General features: G+C 47.3%; 1 protein-coding gene across 1 annotated transcript in view; it reads right to left on the reverse strand.

Moving 5' to 3' along the window:
* SYT17 (synaptotagmin 17) overlaps positions 1-15,522 on the reverse strand; it is a 32,666-nt gene that overhangs the window by 10,513 nt on the left and 6,631 nt on the right. The window contains exons 4-7 of the mRNA XM_086854652.1: positions 12,326-12,474; positions 11,289-11,908; positions 2,457-2,577; positions 1,633-1,788 (exon numbers count right to left, since the gene is read on the reverse strand). Coding sequence (XP_086710778.1) covers positions 1,633-1,788; positions 2,457-2,577; positions 11,289-11,908; positions 12,326-12,474 — 1,046 coding nt within the window. The remainder of the gene's footprint in view (positions 1-1,632; positions 1,789-2,456; positions 2,578-11,288; positions 11,909-12,325; positions 12,475-15,522) is intronic.

Below are 15,522 nucleotides of genomic sequence, written 5' to 3' on the forward strand. Positions count from 1 at the left end.
ATTGTAACATCCAAAGCAAGCAATATGTCACTTAGAGAATGAGCCTCACTTACGAGGCTCGGCGCTGAAATCCGACTGCGTGACATAGGGTGATGAATCAGCCAGCTCCCCACTGGCTCATTTGGGAATACACCCCTTTGCACAGCAAAAAAAAATACTCAGAGATCCACTCATTAATCCTAACTTCATTCACTGTGGTGAGGAGCAGAGTGTTCCCCTCACCCTCCCAACTGCAGAGAGCTGCTACTCTGTTTGCCTTTTCTGCTTCCAGCAGGAAAATGGGAAATCAGAATCAAGTGATTCACACCTGTCACAAGACCAGCTGATGGAAGCTTCCAAGAACAAATTCATCACTGCACATGCAAGGTACAGTCAGGGTGACATGCATGCAAAGCAGTGATTAATTATAGGTGTTTTGCTGAGGAAATTTCTGAGCATGAAGGGCAAAATTTAAATTGCTAATCAGCATCACTTTTTGTTATAACATGTTTGAAAACAAACTAATGGGATGGAATAAGCCTCCTTGAACCAGCTTTGACACCTGTATCTTCCATGTAAAAAGTAAAATTTAAAAATACTTCAAAATACATCCTTTCAGAAACAGATTCTTTTCATCAAATGAAATGATGGGTAACGGGTGGAAAGTTGTCCAAAAAAGTGTTGGTGAAGCATGAGAGCCTGATGTGTTAAGAGAGTGTGGGCCCCACCACCCAGCCCCTCTGATCCTGCTCCTGGTGGTGCCTGAGCTCCACAGCTCCATAGGGTGGGTGAGGTCCTGGCAAGGGAGGGACCCCCTCTCTTCCTTCACGGGGTCCCTGCAGCCCTGCTCAGGACTTTTACAGTGGGAAAAGGCAGAGAATGCCCCAGCAGGTCCCTGGCCTAGGACTGCAGCCCAGCCAGGACCATCCCTGTGCTCTGCCACTCCTGCTCACAGCACAAGGCTCTACTGCCTGTCTTCATGCCTTGAGGGCAAATATAGGAGATTCAGAAACTGCTTAAAAATAAAAATTCCCATCCCAGCCAAGCATCTCCAGTGCTGACAAAGCTCTCAGGTGAGCTCAGCTCTGAGCCTGCTCATGGCCCCCAGGCTCTGTGCTCTGTACCTGGGTCCATCTCAGCTGTGCCATGCAGGGTTTGCCACTGGGTCCCAGCCCTTCAGAAACCAAGACACAAGCAAGCTCTGCTTACAGAGCAGCTGAGGTCAATGTGGATGCCTTTATGTGCATCCTCTCACCAGCAAACCACCTCAGTACCAGGGGTTATTTTGCCAGTGCTTAGGCTCTGTGATTCTTCACTCCTGTTCTCCCATTCTTCTCAGGTTTGACTTTATGCCCAGCTTGGGTGCCACTGAGAAGGGAAATCAATGCTCCTCCTCTTCCTCTGCACAGAAGCATTTCAAATGGGACCAGTTAAGCACAGGACTGACTCCCAGCCAGGTCCAATGCTCGGGTGGCAGTGCTGGGGACAGCCCCTGCTGGGGACAGCCCATGCTAATTAAACTCACCAGGAGACCCCAGTGATGGACACCCCTTGTAGGGTGGGACAAGCAGTGTCCTGCACCCCACAGCTGCTGCTGTGCTCACCCCAGAGCCAACCACGACCGTGCCAAGCCGGTACCACCACCACAATTACCTGTGAACACCAGGCTGGCATTCTCCAGCTCCTCCTGTGGAACCTTGAAGCTGAAGGACTCGTTGTAGAAGGGATCTATCGTGCCCCGCATGCAGGAGGTCTTCTTGGTTTTTGTTAATTTTAATCCGTGAACAAGCTGAATTTTCACAAAGGGATCTGGCAAAAAGCACAAAGCACAGGCCCTGTGTTATGGGGATCATGAGCCAGCACCCCTGTTCATGAGGGCTGGGCACCACAGGGATGGACTGTGCTGGAAATGGCCTTTGGAATGGCTGGGACCTGTACCCTCACACTGCTGCCAGATTTCCAGCGTGGACAAAAGTCAGGCAGCTGGATTAAAAACAGTCCCTGCCAAAACCACAGTTAATGTCAGCCTTGACAGAGACCCAGCATACTGTTCTTTTTGGAAAATGCCACTATTCTGGCAGCAGCAGAGGCTGGGGCAGGAACATGGGAGAACCACCTGAGGACAGAGGCATGAAGCAGTTCCCAGCCAGAGTGGCCAGAGCCAGCAGGGAGCAATGTCCACAGGCTGCCTCACACAGCACAGCACAGGGGGGTCACAGCTCCTGCTTCCTCACCTCAGCCTGGCTCAGAGATCTCTACCTTAAATTTGGCAAACCCTCCATTGTATCTCAGGGTAAGCACTCCAAACACTCCCAGTATTGTTGTCTACACAGACAAGAGGACATCCAGGGCTTTGTATTAACAGGAGCTGAGCATCAAATCCCCCTGGGTCCCCCACAAATTGCAGCCTCACTGATCTGCTTTAAAGGCACACATAATCTGTGCATGAGTAATGTGAGAAATGCACTGCCCTTTACCTGAACCTTGGCTCATGTCTGTCTGAAGAAGCTGTTTTGCTCTAATGATGTCCACGTTCAGTCTCCCTGCACTTGGTAGGTAGTTTAGTGACAACAGCAGCTCTCCCAGCTCCACTTCATTCTGCAGGGAAAAGAGAATGTGGAGATTTAGAACAGAGCTCAGAGGGGAAGGGAAGGGAGAGAAATTAAATAAATCCCATTTGTCTAAGTGCCTGAAAAATGAATTTTAGTCACGCTCTGAACTGCAACCAAGAACCATCTGGTGGTAGCTCGTGCTAAGCGGAAACAAGAAAGAAACTATCCCCAAGTGAAGATCCTTCTCTAATCACCAATCCTTCACCAGCTTCCCAGCAGCCATGCAAAGAGGGCCTAGGAGGCAGGGGTACAAGGTCAGTAGCTTCTACCTGCTCCATTTTTAATGGTTCCAGGTAGCTCTGATCTTACCAATGTGCACAACACAGGCCCACTGGAGAAGACATCCTCTTTCCTCCCCAGCCCCCATGGACCACACCAGCCATTTGGGAAGCTCAGCCATGGTTAATGCATCCCTGGGTCACACAGCTCAGAGGAGACCTTCCCTTGGCATCTCCCAGAGACCATGGCACAGCCTGAGTGTGCCCTTGCTGCTCACCAGCCTGCACCATGGCCACAGCTCCACATCAGGACAGCTGTTCAGCCATCATATCTTCTCCTTTCACTTAATGATGCTAAAAACTAGTAATTAAAGAGCTGGAGAGCTCACATCGCTGCTCCTCAGATGTGAGGGTTTAAAATAACCTCTCCCCCCTTGCCCTGGCCTGGCTCTGAGAGGCTCTTACTGTTAGATGCAAAACACATACACTGAAACAACTCTGGAGACTGGAGACACCCCAGCCAGCCCAGGCAGGGAATTGATCCATCTGCCTAATGTCAGGTCCACGGAGTGCAGAGCTAGGGCTTCATCCCAAATAGTCAAACAGTCCAAAACCAACCTAGATCAGGGGTCAGAGCCCTCCCCAAGAGGAAAAGGAGCTGCAGTGGTATTGCATATATCATAACAAAAGGCTTAAATATCTTTACTGCTGCCCGAAATATTAGATTACAGAAACCAGAGACTGTGGGTAGGCAGTAAAGTAAAAGGCTCTCAGAATAGTCACAGCCTGAACTGACCCAAAGAACCAGGTTCACCAGCAGATGGGCCAGCACACGAGGCACAGTCCCTGCCAAAGACATCAGTGGCTCGGGGAAACTGAGGCTGGGGCTACTGGGAAACCCAACCAGGAAAAGCATCTGATTTCTTAACTCAAAATCCTTTTGTCACAGCATCCTGTGGGGCAGTACAGTGACTCCACAGCACCCACGCTCACATTTACCACATGCATTTTCTTTTGTTGCTACAGTATTTCACCCAGAAGGCACCTCTCTTCCATCAACCTGTGCCAGCTCCCACATCACAGGGCTCTTCAATATTTGATGTTTTGAGTTCTTTCCATCAGAAAGCCACTCCCCAATACAAGCCTGACCCAATATGCACACAATACTCACAATTCTGGCAAAGCCAAGCCATACACCACACACCGTGGTGCCCTGTGGTTGCACAAGGTAAGGATCTCAGAGTCTCACATCCAACGTGGTCTAAACACCATCTAATTGATTTAAACTACCATCTTTCATTCAATTTTGCCCAAAAATGCTCCTCTCAGGTCTGTGGCTGGAACAGCCTGCAGACACGTTTATCATCAAGAACAGCCAGTGATTTTTAATCCTATTATCAGGACAGGATGGAAGCATCAAAGTGCCCACAGCACCACCACCACCCTCAACAGGAGCCACACAAGGCAGGCCTCCACCCCAGCTGTTTTTTATAACATATAAACAACATTTTTAACAGACACAGTTCTACTTCCACTTGCATTCACTGCTGGTTCCATTCAGGTTTAAACTCCTAGAAATTCAGGTGCATTTGGACAGTGCAAATTAGGAAACTGGTCAGTGATTTTATTACCTGCTGGGGAGAGACAAACATCTCCAGCTGCAAATACCAAACCTCTGGCACAGCCAGGTGGCTGGCATGGGGCAGTGATGTAGGACCTTTCCAGTCACATCTGGATTAGAGTGCTGGAAATCTGCATTAAGATTTGGGATAATTACTTGTGGAGTTGTCCATTGATGGAACCTGTTGACCTTATCCAAGAGCTGCAGGAAATAAGACGTTTCCCTGGGCCAGAGAGGAGCCATGGAGCTCAGCAAGGGAAGGCAAATCCAAAAAAAGGGAGAAAAAAGCGCCCAGTGCTGTACCCTGACTGTCAGGCTGGATCTGTAACACCCACTGAGGCACTGGCAGGAGAACCACGTCCCATTGTCCCTGCAGGGATTATGGAAGGAGCCACTCCAGTGTAGCCATCACACTGCTGCCCAACCCACCCAGCCTTCCACAGGTAAAGGCAGGACCTGATTTACTGTAGGACCTAGCCTAACGTGGATTTTGGAGCCTCTAGAAAAACCTTTTTGGCTATCCAGGCTTAAATTTGAGTAAGGAGAGATATAAAATGCTATGTTCTAGAAGAGAGATCCATCGATGACATGCAGACTACAAGTAGCTTTAATCAGGCCCAGATCAAGCCAAATCTCCCAAATCTCACTAACACCTTCTGCCAGTTCATGCTTTTCAAGAGTGCCCAGATTTGTGTTAATCATTTTGAGGGAGGGGAGACAGGGCCCCTGCCCCAGAGCCAGGGCAGGAGGGCTGAGCTCAGAGGAGGAGGAGGAGGAGGAGGAGGAGGAGGAGGAGGAGGAGGAGGAAGTGTTTTCAGAAGGAAAATCCACATTCCCGGCCAGCTCACCTCCCCGGACCGTGACTCAGCCTTTCCAAGGCACTGAGTGCCAGCAGCCGACTGATGTTGTAAATGCATTACTTCTAGCTCAGCCACGAGGATCTGGGAAACATTGACACGGTGTCCCAGTGCCTCCGGGGATGTGGGGCACACAGGACAATGGACCAGTGGCCCAAGCCCAGCAGCCTTGTGCTGTGCCGCTCACCTGCCGCAGCCCACACAGGAGCCCAGGGTCCCCGGGCTGTCCCGGGCAGCAGCAGGTACAAGGCAGGAGGTCCCAGGTCCCCCATGCCATGGCTCCCTTTGCTCAGGCACGGCTCGGAAACAGCTCTGTGCTGCCAGAGGCAGCGGGCCCGAGCCCAGCCCGTGCCCAGAGCATCCTGTGGAGGCTCAGAGCCTTTCTTCTGTCTCACCCTGGGGCATCCCCAGAGCTCGGGCAGGTCAGGAGCTGAGAACAGGGGATGCCAGCTCCTGCACAAGAGGTGCCACCGGCACACCGCTCACCGCAGGGCAGGGAAGTGCCCGAATTTCACGTTTCCTAGCTCTTTCCATCAGGAAACGACAGTGCTGTTGGCTTTGCCTTCAGTGTTCTGCTCGCAGCAGCAGCGTGCAGAGGTGCGCCCGTGCTAAGGCATCATTTCAGCTGCCATTATTATGCTGATGACGAGCTGATTCTGCCGAGATCCCAGATGACCCTGGAAAAGCAATTTCCTGTTTGATGAGATGCCGGAGTGACACCGAGTCTGGGATGTCTGAGACTCCTGAAGCTCTGATTAACATTTCACTCCTGGCTATATCACACTGCCAGGCTGGATTTGCCTTGGGCTCGCCTGTGATCCAGAACCTTCTCCAGTTACTGCCTGGGCTGAACCCAGACATTTTGAAACATTATTTTTTTCTGTTGTTTTCTGTCATCTCTGAAACACAAAGAGGTTCCTCCGAAGGAAGATGAGTTTTAATTAACGCCATTCGCACATCTTGTTTGGACCAGGTAATTCCTTCCTCACAGCCCCCCAGACTGTTCCTTGTGCATTGCTACAACACCAGCAAAATTCTGCAGCTGAAACCCTTCCCAACAGGAACCACAGCACATTACATCAGCACTGACATCTATGCATTGCTCCTAATGAAGTTTCAGATTGATTTTCCTCCTCAAGGTTATCTGTGTTGGTACCTCCAGGCACAACAGAAAACTGATAGTTTAGAACAGTTTGCTCTAACAGGTTTTCTACAGCACCCTGTGACACAGTCATTGTTTTGGGAAGGTTGAGCTATTAAGGACCAGAACCTGAGAAAAAAATATACTTACCACTGAATAGGAGCAGAATTTCCTACATAACTGACACCAACTGGATGTGTGATGAAGAGAATCACAGAATCCCTTCTCAAGTCAAATTGTCTTTGCATTAGTTTGAAAGGCCATGACAAAGCCTCTGTTTTGCAAAAAGCTTTGGGAAGAAGATATCCTACGGAGAGGTCCTGCTCCTGGAGCCAAACAACCTCTCCTCTGGGATCCTCCTCCACAAAATACACCCCCAGCATCCCAGTCCTCTGCAGGAAGGGCAAGAAGTGAACAGTGCTGAGGGCAAAGGATGAGGTGACCAAGGAGACAGATAAGGATAAAGAGAGAACAGCCAAGAAGAAAAGCTTTTCAGTGCAGCAGCTTTAAAGACTCAAAAAGGAAAGGGGGGAAGAAACCTCTGAAATGGAGCTGAGGAAAAACAAACATACAGAGTGAAACTGAAGAAGATAGAACAGCACAAGCCAAAATATGAAAACAAACCAAAGATTAAGAGCTAAAAATGTTGTTATCATGATGGACAAACATCCATCACAGCATCCCATCACAGTTCTAACTCCAGTGACCTGCAGGGTGGGGGTATCCTGCCCTCTGCCAGGCTTTGCCCAGGGCATCTCCTCCACTGGCCACAGGTCAACTTCCAGGGTGATTTTAACATCCACCTGATGAGCACACGTGGCCCCACACAACCACCTCATACCATCTTGAACATCAGAACTGACAGGTCATTCTAGTGCACTCATAGTATGAAGATAAAAAAGCAAGTCCAATACACACTCCCTCTACTATAAAAACGGCTTAATTTGAGGGAAGATGGAATTTCATGCTATTTTCCCACCACAACTAGGAATTTTTTTTTTTTCTTTTGCAGAATGATCTTCAAGCTCTCATTACTGCTGGTCTAAAACATTTATTCCTGCCCACTCAAATCTGCCAAAAGAGAAATGAATCATATGTCAATAAAACTTGGGGTCCTGAACATGTGCTTCAGAATTAGTTTTAGTGGCGAAATATGCGAATCTGAGCCCAGCTACAGCGAGGCCTGCCAACTTCATTCATGGTAATTAAGCAAAGCCACACACATTTCAGGGGATATTTAAGGAGTGCAGAGTGTTCCTATGGGGACTGGACTCAAGAGCCTTTCCATGAGCAGCTACTGCGTGTTAGAAAGGCATTAATTACCCTGCAAGAGAAAGCCTCTCAGAACCACCAAGGATAAAGAATTTGGCAATACCTGCACTGTCATTTTCCACGAGGAGTAAGTCCTTCTGCTCAGCTGCTGCCTCAGATGATGCATTGGGGAGCAGCTCCCCCGTGCCTCTGCCTTGGGCTCCATCCCCCTGAATGCCAAACGTGTGATCCAAGCTCAGAAAGTGCTTGTGTGCAGGTAGAGCCTTCTGCCTGAGGCTTGGCACCGAGTTGTTGGTGGCTCTGTGTCCTGAGGCTGAGAGCACAGCCCACTGCCCAGCTGGGCTGGGGCTCTCTGGCCAGGCAGTGCTGCCAGCGGGCAGGACAGCGCTGCACAGCCACCTCCTCACACAGTGCTCTGCTCGTTGGCTCACAGCAGCCCCACGAGCTGCTGCTGAACACATCCCCCAGCAATGAGGAGCTGCACATCCCACCCACAGGCCTAAGGGGCTGATCTTGCTCCAGCTCCCCGTGGAGCCAACAGAGCTGCTGGCTGTAGAAGCTGGACCGTGCCTCACCTGGGACAGGCTTGCTGTCCCTGCTGACTCTGCACACACCAGAGGATTCCTGGCCTTCCCCACCTTTTGCAGCTCCCAGGTGCTGGCACAGCCTGCACTAAGGCAGTGTTCCAGCTCTGGGATGAGGGAACTCAACGTGATGGTGGGACAAGGACTCGGCACCTGACTTTATCAGCACACTGTGTCAGTGGCTTCCAGGTGGAGACAGCAAGTGCAAAACAGATGCTCATCTTAGCTCATGTTATTTGGCCACTTTCTCTGCTCTTTCACAATGCCTGCTGCCCTCCCACTCCCACCAGTATGGAGAGAAAACTTCTCCACAGCTCCTGCCATCTGGATTCACTTTCCTCCATCTCTCTCCAGCTCACGATGTTTCTGTCTATAAATTCCAGCTAAAAAAAAAAGTTCACGTATTTTGTGTCTTTCATCTTCACATATCATGTCTATGACTGTCTGTGTTTCTCTCCCTCCTGTTACTGCTTTTCCAAGCACCTGCCTCAGCCTTTTCTCCTGTGGCTGTGGGGGTGCTGCCAGCTGCTGCTCCGTGTCCCAGCCCAGGGCAGCCAACCCACACTGGCAAATTTTCCTGGACTGACAATCAGAACTGCACCCCAGCGCTTTGTGGCACTCTCCAGGATCCAAGGACACCTTCTGCAAAATAAAATGCAACTGCACGTAGATATTTTTTTTTTGTCCCTGTCTATCACCATCTCTCAGCACAAAGCACACTCCAGCAAGCTCAGGTTCAATCCAACAAGAAACTGATAAAGGCTGTCTGTCCCTCAGCTAATCAAGCAAAAAAGTGAGAAGTATAAAAAACTTGTCAACATGTCAAATCTATCATTCCACAGGCAGAAGGTTCCAACTAGTATTAAAAAAACCCTCAGAAATTTCTAGCACAAACATCACTGTTATTGAAAGACATTAAAATGTATTTTTTCAAAGCAACGAGCTTTATTGTTTTACTTCTCCCAGGATTTCGCTTAACCCTTTGATCAGTGAATTTAATCACCACTAGGATGAAACATGCCTTACTCAATGAACTTTAAAAATTTTATCATTTAGAAAATATGGGAAGATGATGCCAAACATCACCCCTGGATGTTCTGTCCAAGCACTGCTGATCCCTTTACAGTTGTAGTCTGCCAGCTGAGGTAAAAACACCAAAAAGGTACGAAAGGACCACTTTAGTGAGCAAAGTGTGGAGGAATTTTTGCCTGAGTTTTTTCCATATGATAGCAGGGGGACAAATGCAAAAGGCTTTTAAGCCTGTGCATTCAAATGGAGTTTTGTCTTTCTCCTTCCTTTTATAAATATCAGAAATGCCAACTTCTGCATAAATAATTTATCTTGAATGCTGGTGAAGCAGACAGCACTGCTGAAAACAGCAGCAGCTTTCAATGAAACTTTGGAGAGGGGGAAAGGAAGAGCTGGCTCCAAGTTTGGCACATGAAGGCAGAGATGATCTTTTCTAATCAAGGTCTGGATTAGCTGTGGAATGAATCCATGTTACTCATAAAGAGATGCAAAACACAGAGAAGTGTTTATCATGCAAAAGTAGGGAGCAGGGGGAGAAGCAAAACTGCATGGTGGGAGCCACGGGAGGATGATGGGATGCAAAGACATGCCCTACATAAACACACACTCAGGGACCCCATGATTCTGACTTGTGCACAACTTCCAAAACCTCCCTTTTTGCCTGAACATTGTTCAAGCTAGTCCCACAACACTCCTGTCACAGGAAATCCAGCTGGCTCTCCTGCAGTTACCTGGAGCCCTGATCTCCCTCCCCTTTACACAGTGCAGCAGGTCTGAGCAAGAGAAGAAAGTGCTCCCAGCCCTCTGCACACACAGAGGGACAAAGGAGAGACAGAGCCCCAGCCAGCTTCACCCCCAAACACTGCTTGGGGTATTTCCCTTCCACAAGTGTCTGAGCAGAAGTTTCCACTCCAGATCAGACTCTTGAACCCACAATGTAAAACAGCCCTGAGACAGATGATTTACTGCTCATTTCATCTAGTGTCTTTGGCTATGGGACCCTTTTGTGAACATCTAAAAATCAAACATGAACTATCCAACAGGGTTTAATTCAGCAAAGACTCCTTGGAAATTGCAATTGCAGTTGTGAGCTGGAAAGGAACTGGGAGAGACAACCTCGTGTGATATTCCTGTCCTTAGTACAAACATTTGAGATGCTGCTCACACTATGTTCTTCCCTTGGTTTTTCACAGGGTTCCGTGTCTCTAGCTACACGGGTGATACCACCAGTGACAAATTTGGTAGGTAACCACCATTCCTGGCTGCAAAGCTCAGATCTTTCCACTGAATAGCCCTTTAAAGACCTGGCTGGCAAGGAGCTGGCCCTTTGCTGAGAACAGAGGTGAAAGCACACAGACCCTCTGCATTTCCTCTTCCCATCCCACTGGATGGCTGAAATGCCACGAATGCAGGCAGCATCCCATTTGCATCAGACAAATATTTGTGGCAAATTTAGTTCCTTCAGTGATCTGATGAAAATAAATCTAGTACTCCTGTGCAGATTGTTGCTTATGCATTATGTCACAGATCTGGGTAGATTCCATCTTCTAGATGTTTTATTGAACTAAATCATTACTGAACTGGCACCAGCAGTTCCCCTCATGTCCTCAGAGCACGGGAATGACCTGGCTGGGAGAGTGCCACAGCATTCCTGAGAATGGATGCAGGTCACTGCAGTGACAAGAAACACCTTCCCTAAGGTGCAGACTTCCAGAACAATCTTGGGTTGTTCTTGTTTAAGCTGACATAGGATCTTTGCTCATGACTACAGAAGACAGCTCCTCTACCTCACACTGTTAGTTATAAAACCAGTCACAGGCCCACAATATCCCAACCCAGCAGATGCTGTGTTAACAAAATGACAATTACTAATTAGAAACAGCATTACTTGCCAACAGGCAAAGGAACCACACACGCACAAAACCCCCCAAAACAGCAAGAAAAATTGTGGCAATAACGGGATAAATTCTGTTACCTGAGAACTAGGCACAAGGGCTTTCCACCAGTGTCCACCTTTCACAAGGTCTACATCACTCAAGGGCATTGACACCTTGCCAATAACACAATGGCGTGAGAATTTGTCAAAATCCACTACAGTTAAAAGCAGAGTTCTTCTCTGGGCTTCTAAAAAGGGGATTTCAAATGTGTACCTCTCCTCAAACACTGGGTTCTGCGTTTTGCGTTTCACTCCGGTCTGCTTGGAGTTCTTCTGATCAGGAAGAAGGCAGATCTTCACGTAGGGGTTGGAGTGAGCCATGTCTTGCCTCGCACCATCGTAAGAAATTGGAGGAGGCAGATCTTTAGCCTCAATGACTCGCACTATTAGATAATTATGCAACAGATCGTACTGTGTGCTAAAATGCAGCATGCCCAGCTGGTACTTGGACAAGATCTCCTCGTCTGTCAAGGAGTCCATGTCATCGCTATTTGAGTCAAGAGAGTACAGCCTTGGTTCAAATTTTCTAAAATAGTCATCTGGGGTGTAGGTTTTTCGCAGGATAGTTGGCTGAACTATTTCTTTCTTAGCTCCTATTATTCCAAACTCGATGGGTTTGATGTCAATTAGCGGAGAACTCGGCCTCCTCGACTCCAGACCTGAACAAGAGAAACACACCAATGTGCTGGTTAGAGAGTCCAGTGAAGCAATTACAGGTGCACGTCAGCTTCTCTGGGTAGAGCTTTTCTGTGTCTGTGCAATGCCAGCACAGGCTCCACAGTGGGGCTCTCCCCCTTGCACTGCCAGCAATGAACAGCCCCCTGTGCCACGCTGAGGCACGAGCCAGCCTGCACTGCTCCCTCCCTGCCCATCTGCACCTGCAAACACCGGGCTCCTGCTTCAGCAAGAAAAACAGGGCTGGCCCCTTCCACTGTGCCTCTGCAAAGTAGGATGAGATTTTAGTCAATCTGACTTCAACTTGACTTGGTTCCCTGTCTAAAAAATGAAAGAGCAAGCGCTAGAGTTTGATTTTCTCCCCCACAAGAATTGCATTAATGTTGGAAGGACGACCTTACTTGAAATCCGCCGCGTGAGGCTGTAAGTGGACCGTGATGTATCTGACGACGACCGCCTTCTGTCAGGGGAAACATCCTGAAGAGTGGGAGGCAGCTCACTGATTGTATTATCAGAGTCTCCATCTTTGTCCTCATTTTGGCTGCTTATCCTGTTATAATGAGAGACTTTTGGATGATTCAACCCAGTACAAGGAGTATATACAGAAAAAGGACGTGTTCTGGCATGCTGGGGCTAATCCTGGGTGCTCGTCCCTCCATGCTGTGGGATATCTCCTGATCTATCTGGCAAGAAAAAGGCTGAGCAACTGACTTCAGAAAAAATAGATTCTTCACCTTTCTGCCTGTCTTTCAAACAGAGTTTTATCAGTATTAGAGCATGACACAGGCCACTAAGGCACGTATAACTCAGATGTTGATCAGAAATATTATACTTCTCTCTAAGGAAAAAAAATCAAACCAAAACCCCACAAACCACAAACCTCAAACAGCAGCTTCCTGCTGTAACTCATAGCTACAGTTTGGAAGCACAAACTTCACTAGGAACGAACAGAAAATCACCATGCTCAGATATCCCAAACCTACCACACACCTCCTGGTAAAATATTGTGGGTTTGCCAGTAAAACTTCAAAACTTGATCTTACAGACACAATTCATTATTTGCTATTTATTGGCATGCCTTTTTAAATATTTGGCTGCTTTTTATCCACTTCTATAAACCAGATGTGATTCTCAGCAGACAATAATTTTACTGCCCAGGGATCTTGGTGGGAGCAGGGAATTTGGCAGGATCTAAATGACAAAGCAAGTTTTGTAGCATCTTTGAGAAGCCTCCACAGAAGGCTGGCCATCATAGACAACTCCACATGTAACTCCCCTTTCAGTTTGTTTAAATGTTTTTATACAAAACAGCATTCTGGTTAAAAACCCCAAGATATGACCACTGCAGTGGCTCCTGAAAGAAGTGAGGATCTCCCAGCTCTGGCTGAAAGAAGGGCAGGAGCAGACAGTAACAACTGCAGGAGGTAAAGCCTGCAGCTGTGTGCTCAGAGGGGAGTGCTGCCGATGGAAATGGAATCACACAATGGGTACATGACGTGTGGAGCATCCTGCAAAACAGCCAGGCCACCAGACAGAAAATAGCAGCAGATCACAAGGAAAGCATCAGCACAAAATGAGCAAAGCAAAGGGGAATTCTGTGTGAATTCTGCTTCCAAGCCAGCCTTTCTATGTGCACAACTCAGCTGGGTATAAATGAAAGATATTGAATCATTTTCATTAGTAACCAATGACTGGAGCAGAGCAAGTGATATATTCTGCAAAAAGCAGTGAACTTGCAGAAAAGCCAAAGAAGCATTAAAAAAACAAACAAACCCCCAAAACCAATTGGAAATTCTTATCCAAGCCCACAAAGTTCACAGCAGGATCCATGCAAATTTCACCAAGTCAGACTCACACAACTCATCCAAACTAAAAAAAAAAAAATCTGTTAATAATCGAAACCAAACCCTCTGCTAAAAGGGGCGTACAATATTTGCACAGCTCTGCAGCCCATTAAAGGCAGTCCAGACCATACAGTTTGATATATAATCAGTACTTGGAACACAAATAGCTTTTTCATGCCTAAATGCAGGTCCACACAACCATCACAGGTGGCATTTGGATATGCCTGTGTTTGAGAAGCAAATGCACACAACAAGGCAGGGTGAAAAGGGAATCAGGAAGAGAGGCATTAAGGATGTTCTACAATGGGTAAACGTAATAGTGAGTTAATAACATACAGATGACCTTTAGTAAGGAAATTGCTACTGAGCCACAATAATTTTTCCTCAAATAAACTTTGGCTCTGGTTAAAGCAGCTCTGTTTCTGTTTAATCCAAACCTTTGGAAAGAGGAGTCGTGTCCTGATTTCAATTCAGTCTCACAGTGTGCACTGTTTATCTTTGGGGTTTGTGTAGAATATTCCATAACAAGCAGCTCAAACATCCACCCTCATTCCCAGGCCATTTCTGCAAGGACCAGGATGCAAGTGCTCCTCATGAAATAACAAGAAGTTATTATGTTAATAATGTGCACAGTTATGTGCACTCAGGTCAATGCAACTGGGCTCACTGCAGGAAGGTCTGAGACTGCAAAAGAATTCAGAAAGTGAGAAAAATTCATATTCTCCCAAGAGGAAGAGCTTAAGCTTGCAGCTTTATCGTCCACTCCTGAATTTCCAGGACAATGAGGTGTCTCAGAGCTGCCAAAGGGAAAACCTAGGGCCAAAATATAAAGGATGGGTCATTAACCACGGGCATTTCGGTGTTTGATAATTCACCAGTGAGGACCATAAAAACAGTTTTCCCCTGGGAAGTGGGTAGGAAGGTGAGAAAGGCACAAATTGCATTCTACACTACACCAGTGTCCCAGGCCCATGAAGAATAGGCAAGATGGAAAGAGCTCAGCTGAAAATGTAGATCTATTTTTAAAACACTTTCAGGCTGCAAGCAGGGAATACAATAAATTGATTGTCCCCAAATTCATTGCATGCATCTAAATTCAAAATATGATGATGTCAAACCTGTTTTTCATTGCAGGGGTTTCCACTAAATACAAAATCCCCTTCTTCAAAAATAAAGAGAAAAAAAATAAAAAATACTGAAGGGTCCAACTGGCATACACAGATCCCTGAACACTTAAAAACATTAAAAACCTTATTCTAAGAACAAGTCCAAACTCTTACTCTGCTCATGCATCTACTCCAGAAATCATTCCCTACATCCAAAAATACATATAGAGATATAAAAATATACGATCAACACAGTGAAAACAGAATTCTTTGGTTTCTGAATTCTGAGTCAACATGGGATCATTTCCACCTCAAACATGCACACAAAAAGCTTGGGTCTCCTACTCGCCAGCAAACAAAATATACCAAGTCTGGCTCCTGGCTTTTAATTTTTTTTCATCTTCATCTTCCAGACCCTTGTTCCTCTACAGGCTCATTTTCTCCCCCTCTTCTCTCAAGGAGGGGGGTCCCCTTGGGATTGATCCAATCAAATCCCCTTGGGTCCTCTGCTTCTCCCTATCTCCTCTGTTCTCTCTGTCCTCCTCACTTAAATAATTTCTGTGCTCCCTCACCATTTTCCAGCAAAATCACCCTGGAAGCACAAAGCATTATCACATTGCCTGGCACCACTCTGGGTCCATGACAGCT

Source organism: Cyanistes caeruleus, chromosome 17 (assembly GCF_971803275.1).
Source record: "Cyanistes caeruleus chromosome 17, bCyaCae1.hap1.1, whole genome shotgun sequence".
Classification (NCBI taxonomy): Eukaryota; Metazoa; Chordata; class Aves; order Passeriformes; family Paridae; genus Cyanistes; species Cyanistes caeruleus.